Genomic DNA, 21,085 nt, shown 5'->3' on the forward strand with positions numbered 1-21,085 from the left:
GAGAGAGAGAGAGAGAGAGTGAGAGAGTGTGTGAGAGAGAGAGAGGGAGAGAGTGAGAGAGAGAAGAGAAGAGTGGTCCGTTCAACGAATATACTGACGGCTGATGTAATACGATATATCGCGTTTAATCGTATAACGAGAGGGTAAAACCGCACCAGTCGTGGGAGTAGAAGGGCATGGGCATGGGGAGGGTGAGGGTGAGCTGAGGGTAGGTGGAGTTTGCTTTGACGTTGCGATTTATTGCACGCTACGACCTCTACGAATTATCCTCAAATCTATCGTTCAACATTAATCTCAAGTTTTCAAGAAAAAGGATAACCTACGATAAAAAAAGAAAAAGACACTGTAAAAAAGTGTGTATGTGTGTGAGAGAGAGGGAGAGATAGAGAGAAAGAGAAAGAGAGAGAGAGAGAGAGAGGGAATGAGAATAAAAACTTTTCCAAGCTTTTCAACGAGAAGAAGATCATTTCAACTAAATTCGAAAATTAATTTCCGTTTTAAACGGCTTGAAACGCGTTTACCATTATTCGTCATACTAATAAAAAAATGTTCAAACGATAAATCTTTCTCTTTTTTATTTTTTATTTTTTTATTTTGTATTTTTTTTTAATTATATCCATCCAAATAATATTCTCCGTTTAATTATTATTTCAATAAACGTCAAAAATACTGGTTTTTTTTTCCTTTTTTTATTTTTTTTTTTTCATATCATCAAAAAGGATGGTGTGTGGTTTCAAACTTTCATCGTTGTCGTCGTTATAGTTTATTTTTTTATTTTTTTTTAAATCGCATGGGGAAAAAAAAAAGAAGAAAAAGAAGAAAGATAGAAGTGAGGGGGTGAAAGAGGAGGAGGTAAAAAAATTCTTATGCGAAACGATTTACATAATTTTTTCATTACGTGCACAATTTGCAAGTTATTTAAGGTATGCAAATGACTCTTCCTATATATATATATATATATTGGGAACAGGTAAATAATCAATAAAAAATGCAAAATGTAATAATTCATGACTGACGTATTGGAATAATTAAAAAAAAAAATGGTAAATATCAAATGACACGATTATATTTCGATAAAAAAAAAAAATAAAAATAAAAAAAAATAGAAAAATGAAAAAGATAATATTGTGTGATTTGATGGTGTGTTGTTGTTCATGTGTAACAATTTATTTATACAATAAATATATTTATATTTATTAATGAAATAATTATAATATAAAATTAGTAAAAATTAGTAGTAAATATATTTATATATTAAAATTAATTTAATTGGTTTAATAAAAATTAGTAGTAAATATAATAGTGTAAATATCTTTATATAATAAAATTAATATAAAAAAATTTAATAAAAATTATTAGTAATCAATATAGTAGTAAATATATTTATATAATAAAATTAGTACAAATTTAAATTAGAAATAGTAAAAAAATAAATAAAACAAAAATGGTAAAATTTATTTATATAATAAAAATAATGAAAAATTTCAATTAGAAATAGTAAAAAAGGAAAAAAAAGAAAATGGTAAAATTTATAAAAATAATAAATATATTTTTTTGAAATATAAATAAGTTCTTTTTGTGTTTGAAATTCTTAAAATTAATTATATTAATATTTGAAAATAATAATAATAATAATAATAATAATAATAATAATAATAAAATAAAATTATTTGTAAAATAATCCATGTGTTATTTTGATTTTTTTTACAGGCGCCATGGTATCCTCATTGCGAAATTTTCGAACCGATTTCTTGGAGGAATGGCCAACGCCAGGTACAGTGCCCATTTTCGATGCATCCATGCAATCGAATTTCACCGGTTTAGTGGGCAAAACCGTTGCACTAGTCTGCAAAGTCAAGAACTTGGGAAACCGTACGGTAAGCCACCAAAGTCTTACGAATTTCTTACTTTACGACAAAATTCCTCTCATATATAAAATACCACCCTTTATATCGAATGATATCATTCTCAGTTCAGAAAAATCTTATCAACCTTTCAACATTATTTTCTTCTTTTTTTTATCAATGGATATTTTCGATTGGTAGATAGAAAATTTCACGAAATTACTATGGAATATTCAGCATGATCGATTTAATCGGGATTCCTTTTTTTCTCCCACCATCTTTTCTTTCTCGTTTTATCCCACTATCTTCGATTATTCCAGTTTTTTTCTTTTCGACCAAATGAAAAGATTTTTCGAAGGTTTCTCTGTGTGTGTGTGTGAGAGAGAGAGAGAGAGAGAGAGAGATTAGAATTTCTATGGACTTGGTAAAAAAAATTCTTTCTCATTTCAATAAAGAAAGTCATAGAATTTTTTTTTAATATTAGATGAAATATCATTGAAAATATTCTTTTAATACAATTTGAAATTTTGTTGTCGACGACAAATTCGATGTCATTTTTTTTTTTTTTTTTACGTATATAACACATATATTTTAATTTTATATTTAATTATGTATAGTACAAATAAAAGGAAACCATATAAAACAAATCAAATAAATAATTGTGACATTTGTCATATAAAATAGATAATATGAAAATATAAGACATAATTTCTAATAACTTCAAAAAAAAAAAAAAAAAAGGAACATAAAATATAAAATACATAAATTATAAATTAATAAATTTAGTAAAAAATTAATAGTAAATATATAATAGTAAATATATTTCTATAATAAAATTAATATAATAAATTTAATATAAACAAAATAATTAAAAATTAGTAGTGAATATAATAGTAAAAATAATTACATAATAAAAATAGTACAAATTTAAATTAGAAATAGTAAAAAACGAAAAATTACACATCCTATATATATATATATATATATACGATCACACACGAATGATTGAATAGAAAAATACATCGTAAAACAATGTAATATGAAAGAGAAGATATATATATAAATATTTTTTTTAGACGAACTAGACAAAGAATAGATAAAAAGAAAAAAGAAGAAGAAAAAGGAATATCGATGAATGTAAATGCGTTCGTTGGAAGGAATAAAGTCGAACGAATGGTCCAGCAGATCCGAAGTAATCCGAACGGTTAACGCTTTATACGAATCCCACCGGGTATATAATGGTCATATAAAATGGGTTGGGGTGGGGATGCTCGATTTTTAACGTAAAGCAACGGGGGTTAGGTTGGTTAGATTGGTTGTGTGGGGCCAAACTCTATATCACCTTTTCCTTTTTGGCCCTAAGGGTGGGAGGAGATAAAAGGATTTATACGCGAATATCACACGCGCCGGCCTCACGAAAGAACGTTTTATCTTGGATCATCTCAAACTCGAAATTGCACATTCCTTACGTTTTCTTCTTTCTTTTCAAATATATATATATATGTGTGTACTTACATTATATATATATATACATTTAAGTATCCTATATATATTTTCTTTCTTTCCCTTTTTTTCAATTATCAAAAATTATGGTCTTTTGGATTTTTTGATTTCATCTATTTATAGAATAAAGATTGTTCAGTTATTTGATTTGTTTTATATGGTATTTCATTTATTTTTTATTGTATATTGCATATTGTTGACGTTTTATTTTATTTCAAATATATATGTACTTACTATATATATATATATATATATTTAAGTATCCTATATATTTTTTTTCTTTCTTTCCTTTTTTTCAATTATCAAAAATTATGGTCTTTTGGATTTTTTGATATTATCTATTTATATAATAAGGATTGTTTAGTTATTTGATTTGTTTTATATGGTATTTGATTTATTTTTTATTGTATATTGCATATTGTTGACGTTTTATTTTATTTCAAATATATATGTACTTACTATATATATATATATATTTAAGTATCCTATATATTTTTTTTCTTTCTTTCCCTTTTTTTCAATTATCAAAAATTATGGTCTTTTGGATTTTTTGATTTTATCTATTTATATAATAAGGATTGTTTAGTTATTTGATTTGTTTTATATGGTATTTGATTTATTTTTTATTTTATTTCAAATATTTATGTACTTACATTATATATATATATATATTTGAGTATCCTATATATATATTTTTTTTCTTTCCCTTTTTTTCAATTATCAAAAATTATGGTCTTTTGGAGTTTTTGATTTTATCTATTTATAGAATAAAGATTATTCAGTTATTTGATTTGTTTTTTATGGTATTTGATTCTTTTTTTTTTTTATTGTATATTGTATATTGCTTACGTTTTCTTTTATTTCAAATATATATGTATTTACATTATATATATTTAACCTTTGATTACCACACTTGGTCCAAAGGACCCAGACCTTTTTTACAACTTGAGTCATTTGTTCTCATCAATTGTTCAACTTTGGTAATTTTTTCAACGTATTTAAATTTAATTTAAACCTATAAAACCTATATAGTCTTTTTAAGTAAGAATTAAAGAAGCCTGAAAAAAATGTTGAAGTAAATCTATGCAATAGTTTTTTTTTTTATAACGATTTTTCTTGTCCGGGTCCAAAAGACCCGGATGTGGTAAGCGTGTTACTCTTAGAAGGGTGATAAGTAAAGGTTAAGTATCCTATATTTTTATTTCCTTTTTTACCAATTATTAAAAATTATTTCTTTTGGATTTCGATATTATTTATTTATATGAAAAAAATTGTTTAGTTATTTGATTTGTTTCATTATGGTATTTGATTTATTTTTTATTGTATATTACATATTGTGCTTACGTTTTATTTTATTTCAAATATATATGTACTAACATTATATATATATATATATATATTTAAGTATGCTATATTTTTTGTTTCCCTATTTTTTCAATTATTAAAAATGATGTCTTTCGTATAATTGTACACATTCTCGTTAAAATATTTTAACAGAAAAAAAAAAAATACAAACTAGTTATAATGAAACATTTTTATACATATTCGACATGACGTTTCATTAAATTTCTCTATCCAGGAATTTTTTTTTTTTTTTTTTTTTTTTTAAATACGCGTAGTTACCACGCATACGGAAAAGGTGTGTAATATAAAATGTGCGATCAAACGAGAGAAACAAAAAAAAAAAAAGATTTAATAAAAGTTAGCTACAAAAAAAAAATAGAAAATTAAATTAGGAAAAAAATTATATTGTTAAAAAAAAACTTTAATAACAACTAGTGTACTGTTAGAACACATTAATGAAGCTTTTCTCTCGTATGTACGCGTGAGTATACGTGATATTCCTACCACCCTTTTCCCCAGGACCGTTTCAAAAGAAAAAAGAATAAAAAAAAAATCATAAAATTAATTAGAAACAAAAAAAGAAATTAATTATAGTTTAACACATTAAGTCTAAGAACAATTTTAAATCTACTTTATTAATAAATTTCTAAAATTTTACATAAATGTGAGTGTACGAGATACTTTCCCCTTGACCTTTTCAAAAGAAAAAAAGAAAATTAATAAATCCAAAAAAAAAAGAAACATAAAAGAATGATCAAATAAATTAGAAAAAAAAAAGATATAATTAATTATAGTTTAACACACATACAAAGTTTAAGAACAATTTTAAATCTACTTTATTCATAAATTTCTAAAATTTTACATAAATGTGAGTGTACGAGATATTTTCCCCTTGACCTTTTCAAAAGAAAAAAAGAAAATTAATAAATCCAAAAAAAAAAGAAACATAAAAGAATGATCAAATAAATTATTAAAAAAAATATAATTAATTATAGTTTAACACACATACAAAGTTTAAGAACAATTTTAAATCTACTTTATTAATAAATTTCTAAAATTTTACATAAATGTGAGTGTACGAGATATTTTCCCCTTGACCTTTTCAAAAGAAAAAAAGAAAATTAATAAATCCAAAAAAAAAAAAAAAGAAACATAAAAGAATGATCAAATAAATTAGAAAAAAAAAATATAATTAATTATAGTTTAACACATATACAAAGTTTAAGAACAATTTTAATATCTAGTTTATTAATAAATTTCTAAAATTTCACTTGCATGTTCATAATACTATGCGAAACGTGTTACAATTATTATCGAACTAGTATATCGGAGGTAGAAAAAAGAAAATGTTACAAAAATAATTATATATAACGAAAAGTTTAATTTTAATAATAATAATAATAATAATAATAATAATAATAATAATAATAATAATAATAATGATAATATTAATGATAATAATGATAATGTACGATTAGTAAGATTATTAAAACTTACACATATGTCGTGATGATAAATTATATACACAAAAGGTGTCAGAATAATAATCGAGATATATCAGTTTCGTTGTTAGTTAGGTGAATGAATGATCTAATACCATCGTAACTCACTATTACTACTACTACTACTACTACTACTACTATCTATTATCAATTATTCGAGTTAATTAATTAACGCATTGTCCATTAGATAGATAATGAAGCATTAAACGTCAATGACAATTTTCGATTAGGATGATTAACAACACTTCGACGAGTGTTGATAAAAATGTTAATTTGATGTTAACGAGTTTAAATGATAAGCACATTATAGTTAAACGAGAGTACTATTGATAATGAATTTTCTAATGAATGTTCATTAATATAAATAATTAAGTTGATTATGTATCTTCCTGTTTGGAAAATTGTCAAACACTTGGATTGTCATCTCTAATTCCTTGTCTTCTTTTTCTGTATATATTTGTGGGTGTGTGTTTTCTGTCTCTATACATTATATACTTGCTATATCATATATCATAAGAGATCATGTTACGTCGAGTTAGAGAGTGAAAATGATAAATGTTACGAGTTTAGGATTAAGCTTAGTACTTTGTTTTTCTCACTTATTCTTCTAACATTTATTTATTTTCAAATTGACTAAAATATATATAAAAAAAAAAAAACATCTTATATTTTTTTTATATTATAGCGTATTTTATATTTTTTATATTATATTTTTTTATTAACTGTATGTAGCAAGGAGGCTATGTTGAAACCCGCGAGGGTAGACATGGAATAAAGTTTTATCAGTAACCAGTAACCAGTATATTTTTTTTATTATATTGTGTATTTTGTATATTATATTATTTATATTATTTTATTGTATTTTATATTATATTATTTATATTTTATTGTATTTGATATTATATTTTTTATTATATTGTATTTTATATTATATTTTTTTATTATATAATATTTTGTATTATATTATTTTTATAGTATATTGTATTTTATATTATATTTTTTTATTATATAATATTTTGTATTATATTATTTTTATAGTATATTGTATTTTATATTATATTATTTATATTATATGTTTATTCCAAATGATACGTACAAATAAATATAATTGTTATTGATATTAATAATATGATTTATGTTTTAAGACTAAGTTTGTTCAATGTAAGATAAGAAAATATAATATAGAAATAATAAAATAACAATTTTGTGGAATGAGTTTCATGGATCGATTGGTAGCTTCTTCGACCATTAAGCGATTTCACGATATGACACGTAGATTCCTCTGGAATATCGGCAAACAATAGTACGGCTAATGGCGATGACACGAACACGTCATCTCGAGAACTTATGCCGTATCCGGGAACGCACTGAGACAGGACAATGTGAAATCTCCATGGTAACGTTTTACCATCCAGTGAAGTCGAATCAAACCAAATATCCATCTCTACAAATCTCCTCTATCGATTTAACTAAATTTCTATCTATCTATCTATCTATCTATCTATCTATCTATCCATCTGTCCATCCATTTATCTATCTATCTATTTATTTATTTTACAATATAACTTCTCATCAAAATTATAAAATAATAAATATGTCATCAATTTTGTCAAATCAATATCTTATTTATAATCCTAATTTCAATTAATTAATTAATTAAAGACTTTATTTCAAAAAATAAATAAATTGAATAACTTTATTATTTATTTTATTATTATATTCAATATCTTAATCTTCAATATCTCATTTACAATTTTATTTTTAATTAATTAATTAAAGACTTTATTTAAAACAAAAAATAAATTGAATAACTTTATTATTTATTTTATTATTATATTCAATATCTTAATCTTCAATATGTCATATATAATTTTATTTTTAATTAATTAATTAAAGACTTTATTTAAAAAAAAAAAATAAATTGAATAACTTTATTATTTATTTTATTATTATATTCAATATCTTAATCTTCAATATGTCATATATAATTTTATTTTTAATTAATTAATTAAAGACTTTATTTAAAACAAAAAATAAACTGAATAACTCTATTATTTATTTTATTATTATATTCAATATATTAATCTTCAATATCTCATATATAATTTTATTTTTAATTAATTAATTTAAGACTTTATTTTTTTTTTTAAATAAATTTAATATCTTTATTATATATTTTATTAATTTATCACATTAGTATAATTATTATAATTAATATTAAATATATATTCTATACCAAAAGAATTAAGACCATATACTATCATGCAATTTTATTATAATAAAACAACTACATATTTTGGATTATAATTATTTATTTTATAGGTTATTAAACGATTTATCATTTTGTTTTGGAAATATTATGATATATTAATCTCATAATAACTTAATTAGAAGCTCAATACATATAAAATCATCTTAAAAGCATATTAAATATTATATATCAAATTAATTATAAATTTATATTTCATTAAACTAACTAATAAACTATGATTTAAACTTCATTTAAAAATTTAATATTAAAAATACATTCATTCTACACCAAAAAAAAAAGTATTAATTAAATTCTAATATAATAAAACAGTTAAATATTCAAGATTTAATATTTTTCATTTTAATTTTGAAATACTATATTGATCTTATAAATCTTGCATATATATATTGATCTTATAATAACTTAATTAAAAGTTCATTGAAAATATATATATAAAGTTATCTTAAAAGTATATTAAAATACATCAAATTAATCATAAGTTAAAACTTTATTAAATTACCTATAATATAAACTCCATTTAAAAATTAAATATAATATCATCAATCCTAATAATATAAAACACAAATCAATTATAATAAATATTCTCGATTGAAATATTTTCCCATATTATCCATTTGAGATATTCTCATTCGATAAAACCATACCTACTTCTTACCCAACCATCGTCATTTACCCTTTAAAAGTACTCGAAGAAAATAGAAAAGAAAAAAAAATAGAAAAAAAAAAGAAAGAAGAAGAAGAAGAAGAAGAAGAAGAAGTAGAAAAAAAAAAAGTAGTAGCAGATTTAAATGACATTTTTCCCGTTCATCAAGGAAAATTCTATCTTGATATTTGAATGAAAGAAAAAGATAGGACACACAATGTGATGAAAGATGAAAGATAGAAGATAAAAGATAGAAAAGAAAGGATGGAGGAAACGTTGAAGGAGTTATAGGAGTTGGAGGTAAAGTTGGGGAAGAGGGGGGGGCTGGGGCTGGGGCTGGGGCTGGGGCTGGGGCTGGGGTGAAAGGGGTGGTAAGGTGGAGGAAGAGTTGAAAGCGTCCGAGTACCCTCTTTTAATCTCGAGATTTAATTCCGCGTTAGGACGGAATTGGTACACTGCTCGAAGAAGTAGGCAATAAACGTTCACCATCCTTTCTTCTTCTTCTTCTTCTTCTTCTTCTATCTTTTTTTTTCTTTACTCTATCTTTTTTTTTTTTCTTAATCCTTTTTCAACCTCCAAAAAGAAATCAACGTTAACGCTGTAGTAGTTGGGATTTTCTAAGTATCGAAATGAAAAGTATTTTATTGGTACTTCAATACGATAATACTACGATTTAAAAAACATTTTCTCACCTATTTTTTTTTCATTATTATTATTATTATTATTATTATTATTATTATTATTATTAATTCTTTGAGTGCTATGAACGTATATATGCGTTTGGTAAAAATTACTCATATGATTGTTCGAAGCATATACGTTTTTGTTAATATTAATGTAAAATATAATGTAATGTTTATATTAATTATTTAAATTTAATTCAAAAACAGAAACTTCAATTTATTATTAGAATTTGGTTAATTATAAATTATTCTGTTACTACAAAATATTTTAGGTAATTATTTTGTTTAATTTTTATTTTAACCATCGTTCGTTTTTTTGACTAAAATTCTTGCTTTTTTTTTTCATTCTCTCTCTCATTAATTTTTATAGTATATAAAATATATATATATTTATAATTATTATTTATTCATTTATCGTTGAATTTGTATGTTAACATCGTACGTTTTTCTCATGGTTAACTTTAGCCTTTTTTTTTTTTTTTACGATTATAAATAAATTTGGGTTGATATTATTCGTAAAATATTTTGTTTTGTCTTTTTTTTTTTGGCAACGATTTAACAACGCATTTTAATTACGCTATAAGTTTATTTTTGTTTTGTGTAATTTTGAAGAAAAAAAAAAGAAAAAAAACATAAATAAAAAATTAATGTTAAGTGAAAAAGGGCAAATTTTTTATTTTCCTTTTCCAAATTTTCGATCGACGATATAAAAAAAAAGCTCTCGCAGTTTTTTTATTTTTTTTTTGTTTTTTTTTTTTTTTTATTGAATCGTTTAACCTGTGTGCGTGATTACTGTTATGCGTGTGTACCTTATTTTCTTCCTTTTTTTTTTTGCTTTTTTTTCTATGTACTTTAGCGTTTACTATACCGAAAACTTCAACTTCATTAACACACTTTTTTTTTTTTCTATTTCCATGCAAAATTCTACCCAAACGAACAAATTGCGTAGCTACCCTCATTACCAACTCTCGAACGATAAAAAAAAAAAAGAATTAAAAAAAAAATAAAGAAAAGGGGAGAAAAATATTTTAAAAAAAGAAAAAGAAGAAAAAAGAAATATAATTCTTTAGTTTTGCCAATAATTATGAAAATGGTTTAACCATAAGTCTTGTGTTTCATGATATTTAAAAGATTACATTTAAACGATAACGTTAAATGACAAGCTCATCTTTTTACAAAATCTTACAACAAAAATTACATTGAATTTAATATCATTGAAAATAAATTCACAAAAATAAATCGTACAAGAAACAACCAATAATCTCATTTTTTCGTTTCTCAAATTTTTCACTTATTCAGATCATTTTCATTAATTATGAACACATTTATCTTACAAAGGTGATATGACGCTTGTTATTAATCTTTAAAAAAAAAAAAATGAAAATGAAAATAAAAATAAAAATAAAAATTAAAAAAAAAAAACAGGACTTTCGATGACACGTTTAAAAATAGTTACGGACCAGGATCGATGCTCGACAAAGTATAACTGCCATTCTAAAGATATCGTCCGATAAAACTAAGTTTCCAGTCCATTAGCCGTTCCTTTGCTTCATCGGTTTTAAATAGAGGAAAAGGTATCTCGGCAGTTCGAGTAAATCGATAGGGATGCGCATATATAGCCCCCCCCCACCTACCCCTCTTCCTCCCCCTAGCGTAGCACGGATATTTCATTTAATTATTGACCCCCTTCTCTTTCTATCTTCTACACCCCAACCCACCTCATGCTCACCCTCGTATATCGGATCTCATGGTAAAGATATATTCTTTTTTTTTTCTTTTCTTTTCTTTTTACTAACAATTTTCTACGAATAATATTTCCAATTACACGTAATATTAAATATTATTATTACCTGATAAAATTGGTTATTATTATTATTATTATTATTATTATTATTGAAATCCGTTTAGTTTAAAGATAAAAAAAATAAAAAAGGAAAGAAAAAGAAGGAAATGAAATATTAAGAAAAAAGTAATCAAATTAATTTCATCGGAAGTATCCAATGTATTCATTTCAAATAATAAAATTATCCTTTTTAATATATATCAACTGTATAGGGGATAAATATTAAACAGTTAATTAAAGTAACAATATTTTACGTTAATTAAAATGATACACTTACATTTCTTTCAATTACATATTATTATTATTTTATGAAAGTAGGTATTACTATCTCAGCATTAAGCTGGTATTTATTATTATAAATTATTATTTATATTATTTTATATTATTATTATTATTATTATTATTATTATTATTATTGACCATATTAGAGGAATAATAAAAATGTAATAACATTAAAAATCATTTTAAGTTAATTAAAAATAAATATATATGCATATTTAAAATTTGAGATAGATTGAATTGTAATTGTATTGATTGAATTAAGCTTGTATTTATTCTTATTATTTATATTATTTTATATTATTATTATTATTATTATTACTATTATTATTATTAACTATATTTGACTAATAATAAATATGTAATAACATTAAAAATCATTTTAAGTTAATTAAAAATAAATATATATGCATATTTAAAATTTGAGATTGATTGAATTGTAATTGTATTGATTGAATTAAGCTTGTATTTATTCTTATTATTTATATTATTTTATATTATTATTATTATTATTATTATTATTATTATTATTATTATTAACCATATTTGACTAATAATAAATATGTAATAACATTAAAAATCATTTTAAGTTAATTAAAAATAAATATATATGCATATTTAAAATTTGAGATTGATTGAATTGTAATTGTATTGATTGAATTAAGTTTGTAATTATTCTTATTATTTATATTATTTTATATTATTATTTTTATTATTATTATTAACCATATATTATATGGTTAAATAAAAATAATTAAAATAAATAATAAAAAATAAAATAATAATAATAATAAAATAAAAAAATATTTGATTACAGGTGTCATGGGTTAGACATCGAGACGTACATTTATTAACAGTTGGTCGTTATACTTATACGAGTGATCAACGATTCGAAGCACAACACTATCCACATACCGAAGATTGGACTTTAAAAATACGATATCCACAACGTAAAGATACCGGGATTTATGAATGCCAAATCTCGACGACACCACCTGTAGGACGCACTGTACATCTGACGATAGTTGGTTAGTCAATGACAAACATCAATCGATTTGTTATTTTTGTATTCTCTTTTCTGTCTATTGTTTTCTAGTTTTATTTTTAACTATTCGTACAATCAAACTATGAGTAAACGTGATCAAGATATTTATAATATATTTTTATAAAATTTCACAGATTTTAAAATCATTTTAACAATTAATTTCATTTTATGAAAAATTTAAGTCGTTTATATGCGTTTTATTCAAATTGTAAGACAATTAATTTCAAGTAACATATTTGAAATGAAAGTTGAGTTAAAAAAATTGTATGAAAATTATTGCAAAATTGCAGAAAATGCTTTGAGTTATATCAACGTGACATTCAAAATTGCATAAATGTTGCGTTAGAGTTACGTCAGGATGTGTTTTATATTATACATTATATAATATAATTTATTTGATAATAATTTATAACAAAATAATATATATATATATTTATATGTAAATTTTTATAATTAATATTTTTATTTGTATACTTTGGTAGATATGCAACTTTTTATAATATATTATCCTATACGAAATGTCAAATTTTAAAATAGATCGCATATGGTTTGATGTGTGTCACGAATGTTATTTAAAAAATAAAAATAACTTTTTTATCGTACACATATGTATTACAAGTACGATTTATTTAAATATCAGAGATCAGAGTTTTGATGTAAATTTTGATTTCATATAAAAAAAGAAAAAATATATATATATATATATATTATTTTTATCGTGTATATAATACGTGTATTCGAGTTATATATAAATGTATGTATATGTAGGTGTATCTTTAGTAAAGATCAGATCGTAGTTTGACCTAAATAAAATGAAATTATAGTGCAAAAGGGTTAGAGAGTTAATAGCAAGCAAAATCTGATCTATCGTAAATTTCATTTTCAGAACCAGTTACTATCATAGTCGGTCAGCCAGAGCTTTTCGTTAACAAAGGAAGCACGATCAATTTAACGTGCATCGTAAGATATGCACCGGAACCACCCCCGATGATGGTCTGGAGCCACAATAGCGTAGTAAGTCTTTCATAATGTAACATAACATGTTCTAAATCTAAACTACCAGTTTATATATTTTCCTATTATTTCATTTCTAATAAGCTACATTTCAAAACGATTAATAAATTAAATATACTAATATTAAAATATATAAAAAAAATAATTCCAAAAATAATTCTATAATAAAATATACAAATAATTCTAAAGATAATTCTATAATAAAATATGCAAATAATTTTAAACATAATTATGTAATAAAATATACAAATAATTCTGATAGGTTTTAGAAATAAATAAAAAAATTTTAAATGATAAATAAATAAATTATAAAAATATAAAAATACAAAAATATAAAAATATAAAAATACAAACATATAAAAATATATAAAAATAATTCTATAAAGATAATTCTATAATAAAATATACAAATAATTCTATAAAAATAATTCTATAATAAAATAAAAAAATAATTCTATAAAGATAATTCTATAGTTAAATATAAAAATAATTTAATAAATTTTCCATATAAATAATTATTCATCTTTTTACATAGAAATTCTTCATTTTTTTTTCTTATAAAATTCTGACACGCATAAGACCGACGAAATTAAAAATAAATAAATCATTGAATATAATTTCATGCAAATTTGATGATGAAAAAAAAAATATTTAATTATATTTATTTTAATATTAATTTAAAACAAACACAAATTACTTCCTCTTTTTACCCCTACATATTTTTTTACATTTAAAATAACCCCTCTGGACTGGGGATGTTTACATTGAATTAACTATCGAAATAAATTTGAAAAAATATTTGATATTTCATTTCATACGAAAATTATGATAAATACTATTTTATTTTAATTTTTTTTTTTTTTTTCATTATTTTCAACTTTAATATTTATTCGTGTGTCAAATGAGAAAAAAATATTACTCCACTACTACTACCACATTATTATTGACGTATTTTTACATGTCATATTTTTTCTCATTACTCACAAAATAAATCCCGTATGTACATAAAAGTATTGAAGTAATAAAAATTCGTCATTTTCTAAATTATTAAAGGTCGATATCAGCAACCATATATATATATACATAGTAGTAGGTCATCATTGCAAAGCAAAGTAACGTTAAAAGTCTAACACAACAAATAGGACTTCTCACTCTAATTTCTAAAGTAAAAGGGGTAAAAAAAAAAGAAAGAAAAAGAAATAAAGAAAGAAATAGTAACAGAAAAAGAAAGAGAAAGAAAAAGGTAAAGGTACAGACATTGCATATTTCACTGGCGAATCTACTATTGTGAAAATCTTCAAAGGAAATACGCGAAAACTGTGTCGATATATATATATATATATATATATATATATATATAGATAAATATACATACATATATACATATATACATACACAACACTATATATATAAATATAAATATATATGCTCATGTTTCTATTATATATACGTAAATTCTCATACATACATACATATATATATACTATGTATATATACCATGTATATATAGTTTTCACAACGTCTCACAAAGCTTGAAAAGACTCGAAGAAAGCAACCTTTTATTTTTCTATCAACGCATCGTCGGCGTCGTCGTCGTCGTCATTCGTCGACAATGTTGAATGCAAAGAATTTTTTAACTCTAATAGAAAGAAGGGAAATTAAAAATATTATTTCTTTTTTTTTCTCTTCCATTTCAAGAAAGTTAGTTTATCATACGTGTATACACATATACATAAAATGCATACAATAAGATGGAAAGTTAGTGTAAAGCTTTTGATTAAATTTATTAGAAAATTAACGAGATACTTTACTCTTCTTCTATATATACATATATATCTATGTATATATAATACAGTATATATATACTGTAATAAATAAGGAAACTTAGTAACTTTTAATTAGTGCAATAGTCGATGATCACTCATTTGATTAATTTAAACTTTGTTTATAAACGTAGCAATATAAGGACTTACAAAGTATCAAAAATTAATCAAATTTAACATCAATCGTATATTGAACAAAGAATTTCAAATTACTTGAAAAAATTAAAAAGAAAATAATATATATATACTTTTTTGTCCTTCTCGTAAATTCTTTACAATTAAATCATACTGTAAATAATTCATTGAATTTCGATGTATCAAGTAAAATGAAGAAAAATAATTGTAAATAAAATGAAAAGCAAAAAAAAAACGATTTATTTATTTATTCAGATAATCAAACTTTTGTTTAAAAAACGTAGCAGTGACAATTTATGAAGTATCGAAAATTAATTAAATTTAATATCAATTGTATATTGAACAAAGAATTTCTAATTACTTGGACAAATTAAAAAGAAAAGAATATATGTATACATTTATTTTAATTAAAATAAAAAGAAAATAAATTTTGATAGAATTAAATTATACTGTAAATGTTTCATTGAATTTTGATGTATCAAGTAAAATGATGAAAAATAATTGTAAAAAAAAAAATAAAAGAAAAGAAAAAAATGGTTCATTTATTTATTCAGATAATCAAACTCTGTTTTAAAAACGTAGCAGTGAAAAATTCGAAAGTATCAAAAATTAATTAAATTTAATATCAATAGTATATTTAAAATTACTTCAATTTAAATGAAAAAGAAAAGAATATATATATATATATACTTTTTTTTTTTAAATAAAATAAAAAGAAAATAAATTTTGATAGAATTAAATTCTACTGTAAATGTTTCATTGAATTTTGATGTATCAAGTAAAATAAAGACAAATATAATTGTAAAAAGAATAAAAATGAAATGATGGTTTATTTATTTATTTATTTATTTATTTATTCAGATAATCAATTTCGACTCGCCCCGAGGTGGTATCAGCTTGGTAACAGAAAAGGGTCCGGAAACAACGAGTCGTTTGATGATTCAAAAAGCCGTTCCGAGTGACTCTGGGATTTACACTTGTGAACCAAGCAATGCGAATCCAAGCAGCATAAAGGTCCACGTTGTTGATGGTAAGTGCTTTTGTAGAATCTACCTCCACCTACACCTCCACCTCCTCCTATTTCTCCTTTTATATTTTTATTTTTTTTTTCTTCTCTCTCTCTCTCTCTCTCTCTTTCTCTTTGTTTTTTTTTTTTTTTTATTTCTTTCTTTCACGTAAGCTGTGAAAGCTCCTTCGACTACGTCCCTTGGTATTATGCGATCTGTTTATTCATCTCACAAGATTATTCTTTTCATCCTCTTTCTATTTTCAATTTCTCTCTCTCTCTCTCTTTTGCTTGCTTTCTTCCTTTATTTTTTCTTTTTTTCAGAAAGAAATTAAAAAAAAAAAAAGAAAAAAGAAAAAGAAACAAACGAGTAATTACTCGATGTAGAAGCAAATTAATTAAAATTATTCAAATCAATTTAAAGGGAAAAAAAATAAAAAAAAAAATAAATAAATGAAATATATTTCTTATTTTCTGGGGGTCAGAAGATAATTATACATTAATAAAAATAATTTATTAACAAGAAAAAAAAAACGAAATAAAATAAAGACAATAAGTCAAGTAATAAAAAATAAAATCAAACACAAGTAATTTACTCGATGCAGATAGAATTTATTTCTTTGTTTTTTTTTCTTTTTTTTTATTGAAAAACAATTAAATATAAATAAAAAAATAATTTACGATACCAAATTTATAATAAAAAAAAAAAAAAAAAAAAAAAAAAATAGAAAACAAAATTACAAATATTTCTTCCCTTCTCAACAAAACAAGAAAGAAAACAAAAAACAAATAAAGACAATAAGAAAAATAATTGAATACCTTTTTGATTAAGGATATAATTGCATTTTCCGAGGACAAACAACGGTAATAATCGTAAACCATTCTAGGAGATCGAATGAGATCAATTGAAAACGGACACCCTTTGCATCACACATACTCAAACAAAACTAGATCGAAATCATAAATCGTAAATAATGTTCGAAAGCAATGGAAATTCGTAAGCGTTTACCAAACACCTATATACACCTACACCTACACACATACACACACACATACCACAAAAACCTATCACATTACATACACAGGTATACATTTATTTATATATACACACACAATATATATATATATATATATATATATATATATATATATATATATATAAATATATAGATATACGTGTGAGTGCAGCTCATATTCGTAACAGGAATGTGTTCTATGATAAATCTCATGTCTGGAAAATCGATATAGGTTGAACCTGATTAGCGAGCCGTTTCGAATGGGGGTGGCTGCATGTCATTGCAGCAAACCAACTCCACCCCTTCCCCACCACCTATCCTACATTTGAACATCAAAGAACATCCCCTGGAATTATCCAATCGAACGGTAGAGATTATATAACGCGATGTTTTCTCCCACAAGCAAGGGAACATCGCTACGCTTGACCGATTACCCCCCAACCCCCTCAAACCTCTACCAACCTCCACCACCTATGTCAAGTTCGATAGTATCGATGGTATTATCATTGACCGTTCCAATTATACCTCCAACGCAATATCCAAACGTAACCATATTATCTCCTTTCACTGATATTGACAGTTGTTTCTTCGTTAAAAAGACGTTTACTATAATCAGCGTTAGTTCATTCTCTATCGATCTTTGTTATTTTTAAGATAAATGTTGTTTATTAATTGAGAGTTATTTATAGTGTTCAACAGGTCTTTTTTTTTTGTTTATTTTTAAATTCGTCAGAAAAATTTTTTGTTTAAAGATATAACAAAGATTGTAATGCATACTATATTGTTGGGGTAATGATAAAATATATTTATATGGATTTTATATTATTATATATGAAATATTTTCTATATTTTATATATTATATTTTTTATATATTTATAAATTGATATATTTTATAATATAAAATATTTTATTGTTATGAAAAATTGTAATAAAAAAATATAAATTTATTGTAATTAAATTTTTATATAATTGTATTGTAATTTTATTAATTTAATAAATACAATAAATAATAATTAAATTATTATATTATATATAAAATATTATATAAAATATTTTATATATTTATATATTTTTTTATAATATAAAATATTATATATATATATAAATAAAAGGAAAAATGTAACACACGTGAATCGATGTTACGATAAATATTATTATTAAATATTATTCATAATCTTTGATTATTTATTTATAATATTAAAATTTGCAAAAATACATTTCTTTTTTTACTCTTTTAACGTCATATTTTACAAATATAACTTTGTTATAATAATATAAAAAATTTCTTCTTTCGTTGACACGGTAAAGGAATTTTTCTAGCGTAACATTTTTTCGACATATTTTTCGATATTTTCTCTTCGTGAAACTATCGGATGTACCTACCTACCTACCTACCTAACTACCTAACCTAACATAACCCTTCCATATCCACCCACTCACCCATCCACCTATATACATACATGCATGAATGCATATATAAGTGCATGCGTATATACAGACAGGTTGAATTTTTTGTTTGTTTGTTTGTTTCAGAGGAGCATCCAGCCGCGATGCATCACGGTGACGGGAGTTCTTCCTACGCTACGACAAAACCAACTTGTTTTATAATTTTAATAATGGCCAACGTGATGTTTATATGAATAAATATAACTACTACCAACATAATGGAATAAAAAGATGAACCACGAATGGAAGATGCAAGATCAAGAAAAACAAACCAGAGATGAAGAAGAAGAAGATTAACGTTTCGTTTTAAATAAAAATCACGAAAAGTTAAATTAAAGAAAAAGATAATATGATTAAAAAAAAAAAAAATAAAGAAAAAAATAAACATAAATAAATAAATAAATAAATAAATAAATAAATAAATATATAAAAAGTATTCGTGCAGGGTAAAAATTCGAACATTACCGTATAAACGTTTACGACTTGTGACCAAAAAGGTGTTTCGACAAAAATAAAATATCAGTATGGCACAATAATCGTTTCGAAACGTAGTATTTTGTTAATATACATATAATATATATTTATATGTATATCGTCAAAAAAAAAAAAAAGAAAAAAAAAGAAAAAAAAGAACATGGGGAAAAAAAATAAGCTCAAAAATAATTCATCAACAAGAAAACGAAACGTAAAACTGAGACGTCAAGAAATTTATTGTATTATTTGTAAATAAATTTATTGTATGTACATATCACAATAAAACGATTCTCTTTATCGTACGACTAAGTTCATTTTCATCCTCCCCCTACCAGCCCCCCATCTTCCATGAAACCTTCATTAATATTTTAAATAAAAAAAAAAAGAATAAATAGAAAATAAATTTTATGGACCATTGAAAATTGATTTATTTCAAAATTATTTAGTTGAAATATATTTATCATTTTACTGTACTTTATTACTTACCCCCAAAATTCTATTTAATTTATTGTAAGATATATTCACACACAGTTTTTCCCTCATCAGATTTAATGCCAACAGATGGATATTTAATATTATTTTAAATTAAAAAAATTAATTGTACTTCCACCACTCATTCAATTTATCGTAAGAAAAATTGCGTTTTTTTCCTTGTCAGATTTAAAACTAAATTAGATTGAAAGTAAATTAAATATTAAATATAATAATAATAGAAATTTAAAATTAATATAATATATATATATATAAATGCGATTAAATATAAATATTATAATATTATTTGAAATAAAATAAAAAAGAAATTAGATTTAATTAGATTAAATAAATTTAATACTATTTTAAATAAAAAAAAAAAAAAAAACAATTAATATCATATAAATATAAAAATTTAATATAAATTAGATTAGATATACATTTTTATTACTATTTTAAATAATATAAATAAAAAAATACATTATCGATCACACATCATTGCCAATTAATAACGTTGTTGATCTAAATTCTGTAAATATTAAAGATTTTCTATTTTTTGTTTTGTTTTGGTTTCTTTTTTTTAAATATAATTAAATATTTAAGAATAATTAATAATATATTTTAATAATAATTAAATATTTTAATATTTTGCAATTAAATTTACCCATGAAAGTAAATCGATAGTCATTTTCTTTTTGTTTTAACTTTAAATTCAATATTTCTTCAAATCTTCGACGAGAG

The 21,085-nt window shown here is 22.8% G+C and overlaps 1 protein-coding gene across 6 annotated transcripts in view; it reads left to right on the forward strand.

The window, feature by feature from the left end:
- LOC107074532 (defective proboscis extension response 8) overlaps nucleotides 1–20,175 on the forward strand; it is a 42,304-nt gene extending 22,129 nt beyond the window's left edge. For all 6 annotated transcript variants that reach the window (XM_089170553.1, XM_089170551.1, XM_089170549.1 and 3 more), the window contains 5 exons: nucleotides 1,711–1,877; nucleotides 12,731–12,941; nucleotides 13,845–13,972; nucleotides 16,792–16,960; nucleotides 19,487–20,175. In XM_089170553.1, the coding sequence (XP_089026679.1) occupies nucleotides 1,716–1,877; nucleotides 12,731–12,941; nucleotides 13,845–13,972; nucleotides 16,792–16,960; nucleotides 19,487–19,593 (777 nt within the window). In that variant the 5' untranslated portion in view covers nucleotides 1,711–1,715 and the 3' untranslated portion in view covers nucleotides 19,594–20,175. The remainder of the gene's footprint in view (nucleotides 1–1,710; nucleotides 1,878–12,730; nucleotides 12,942–13,844; nucleotides 13,973–16,791; nucleotides 16,961–19,486) is intronic.
- The last annotated feature ends 910 nt before the right edge of the window (nucleotides 20,176–21,085 follow it).

The sequence above is a fragment of the Polistes dominula genome, unplaced genomic scaffold (genome assembly GCF_049000335.1).
Source record: "Polistes dominula isolate Pdom_NZ unplaced genomic scaffold, Pdom_raw_medaka contig_79, whole genome shotgun sequence".
NCBI classification, from domain to species: Eukaryota; Metazoa; Arthropoda; class Insecta; order Hymenoptera; family Vespidae; genus Polistes; species Polistes dominula.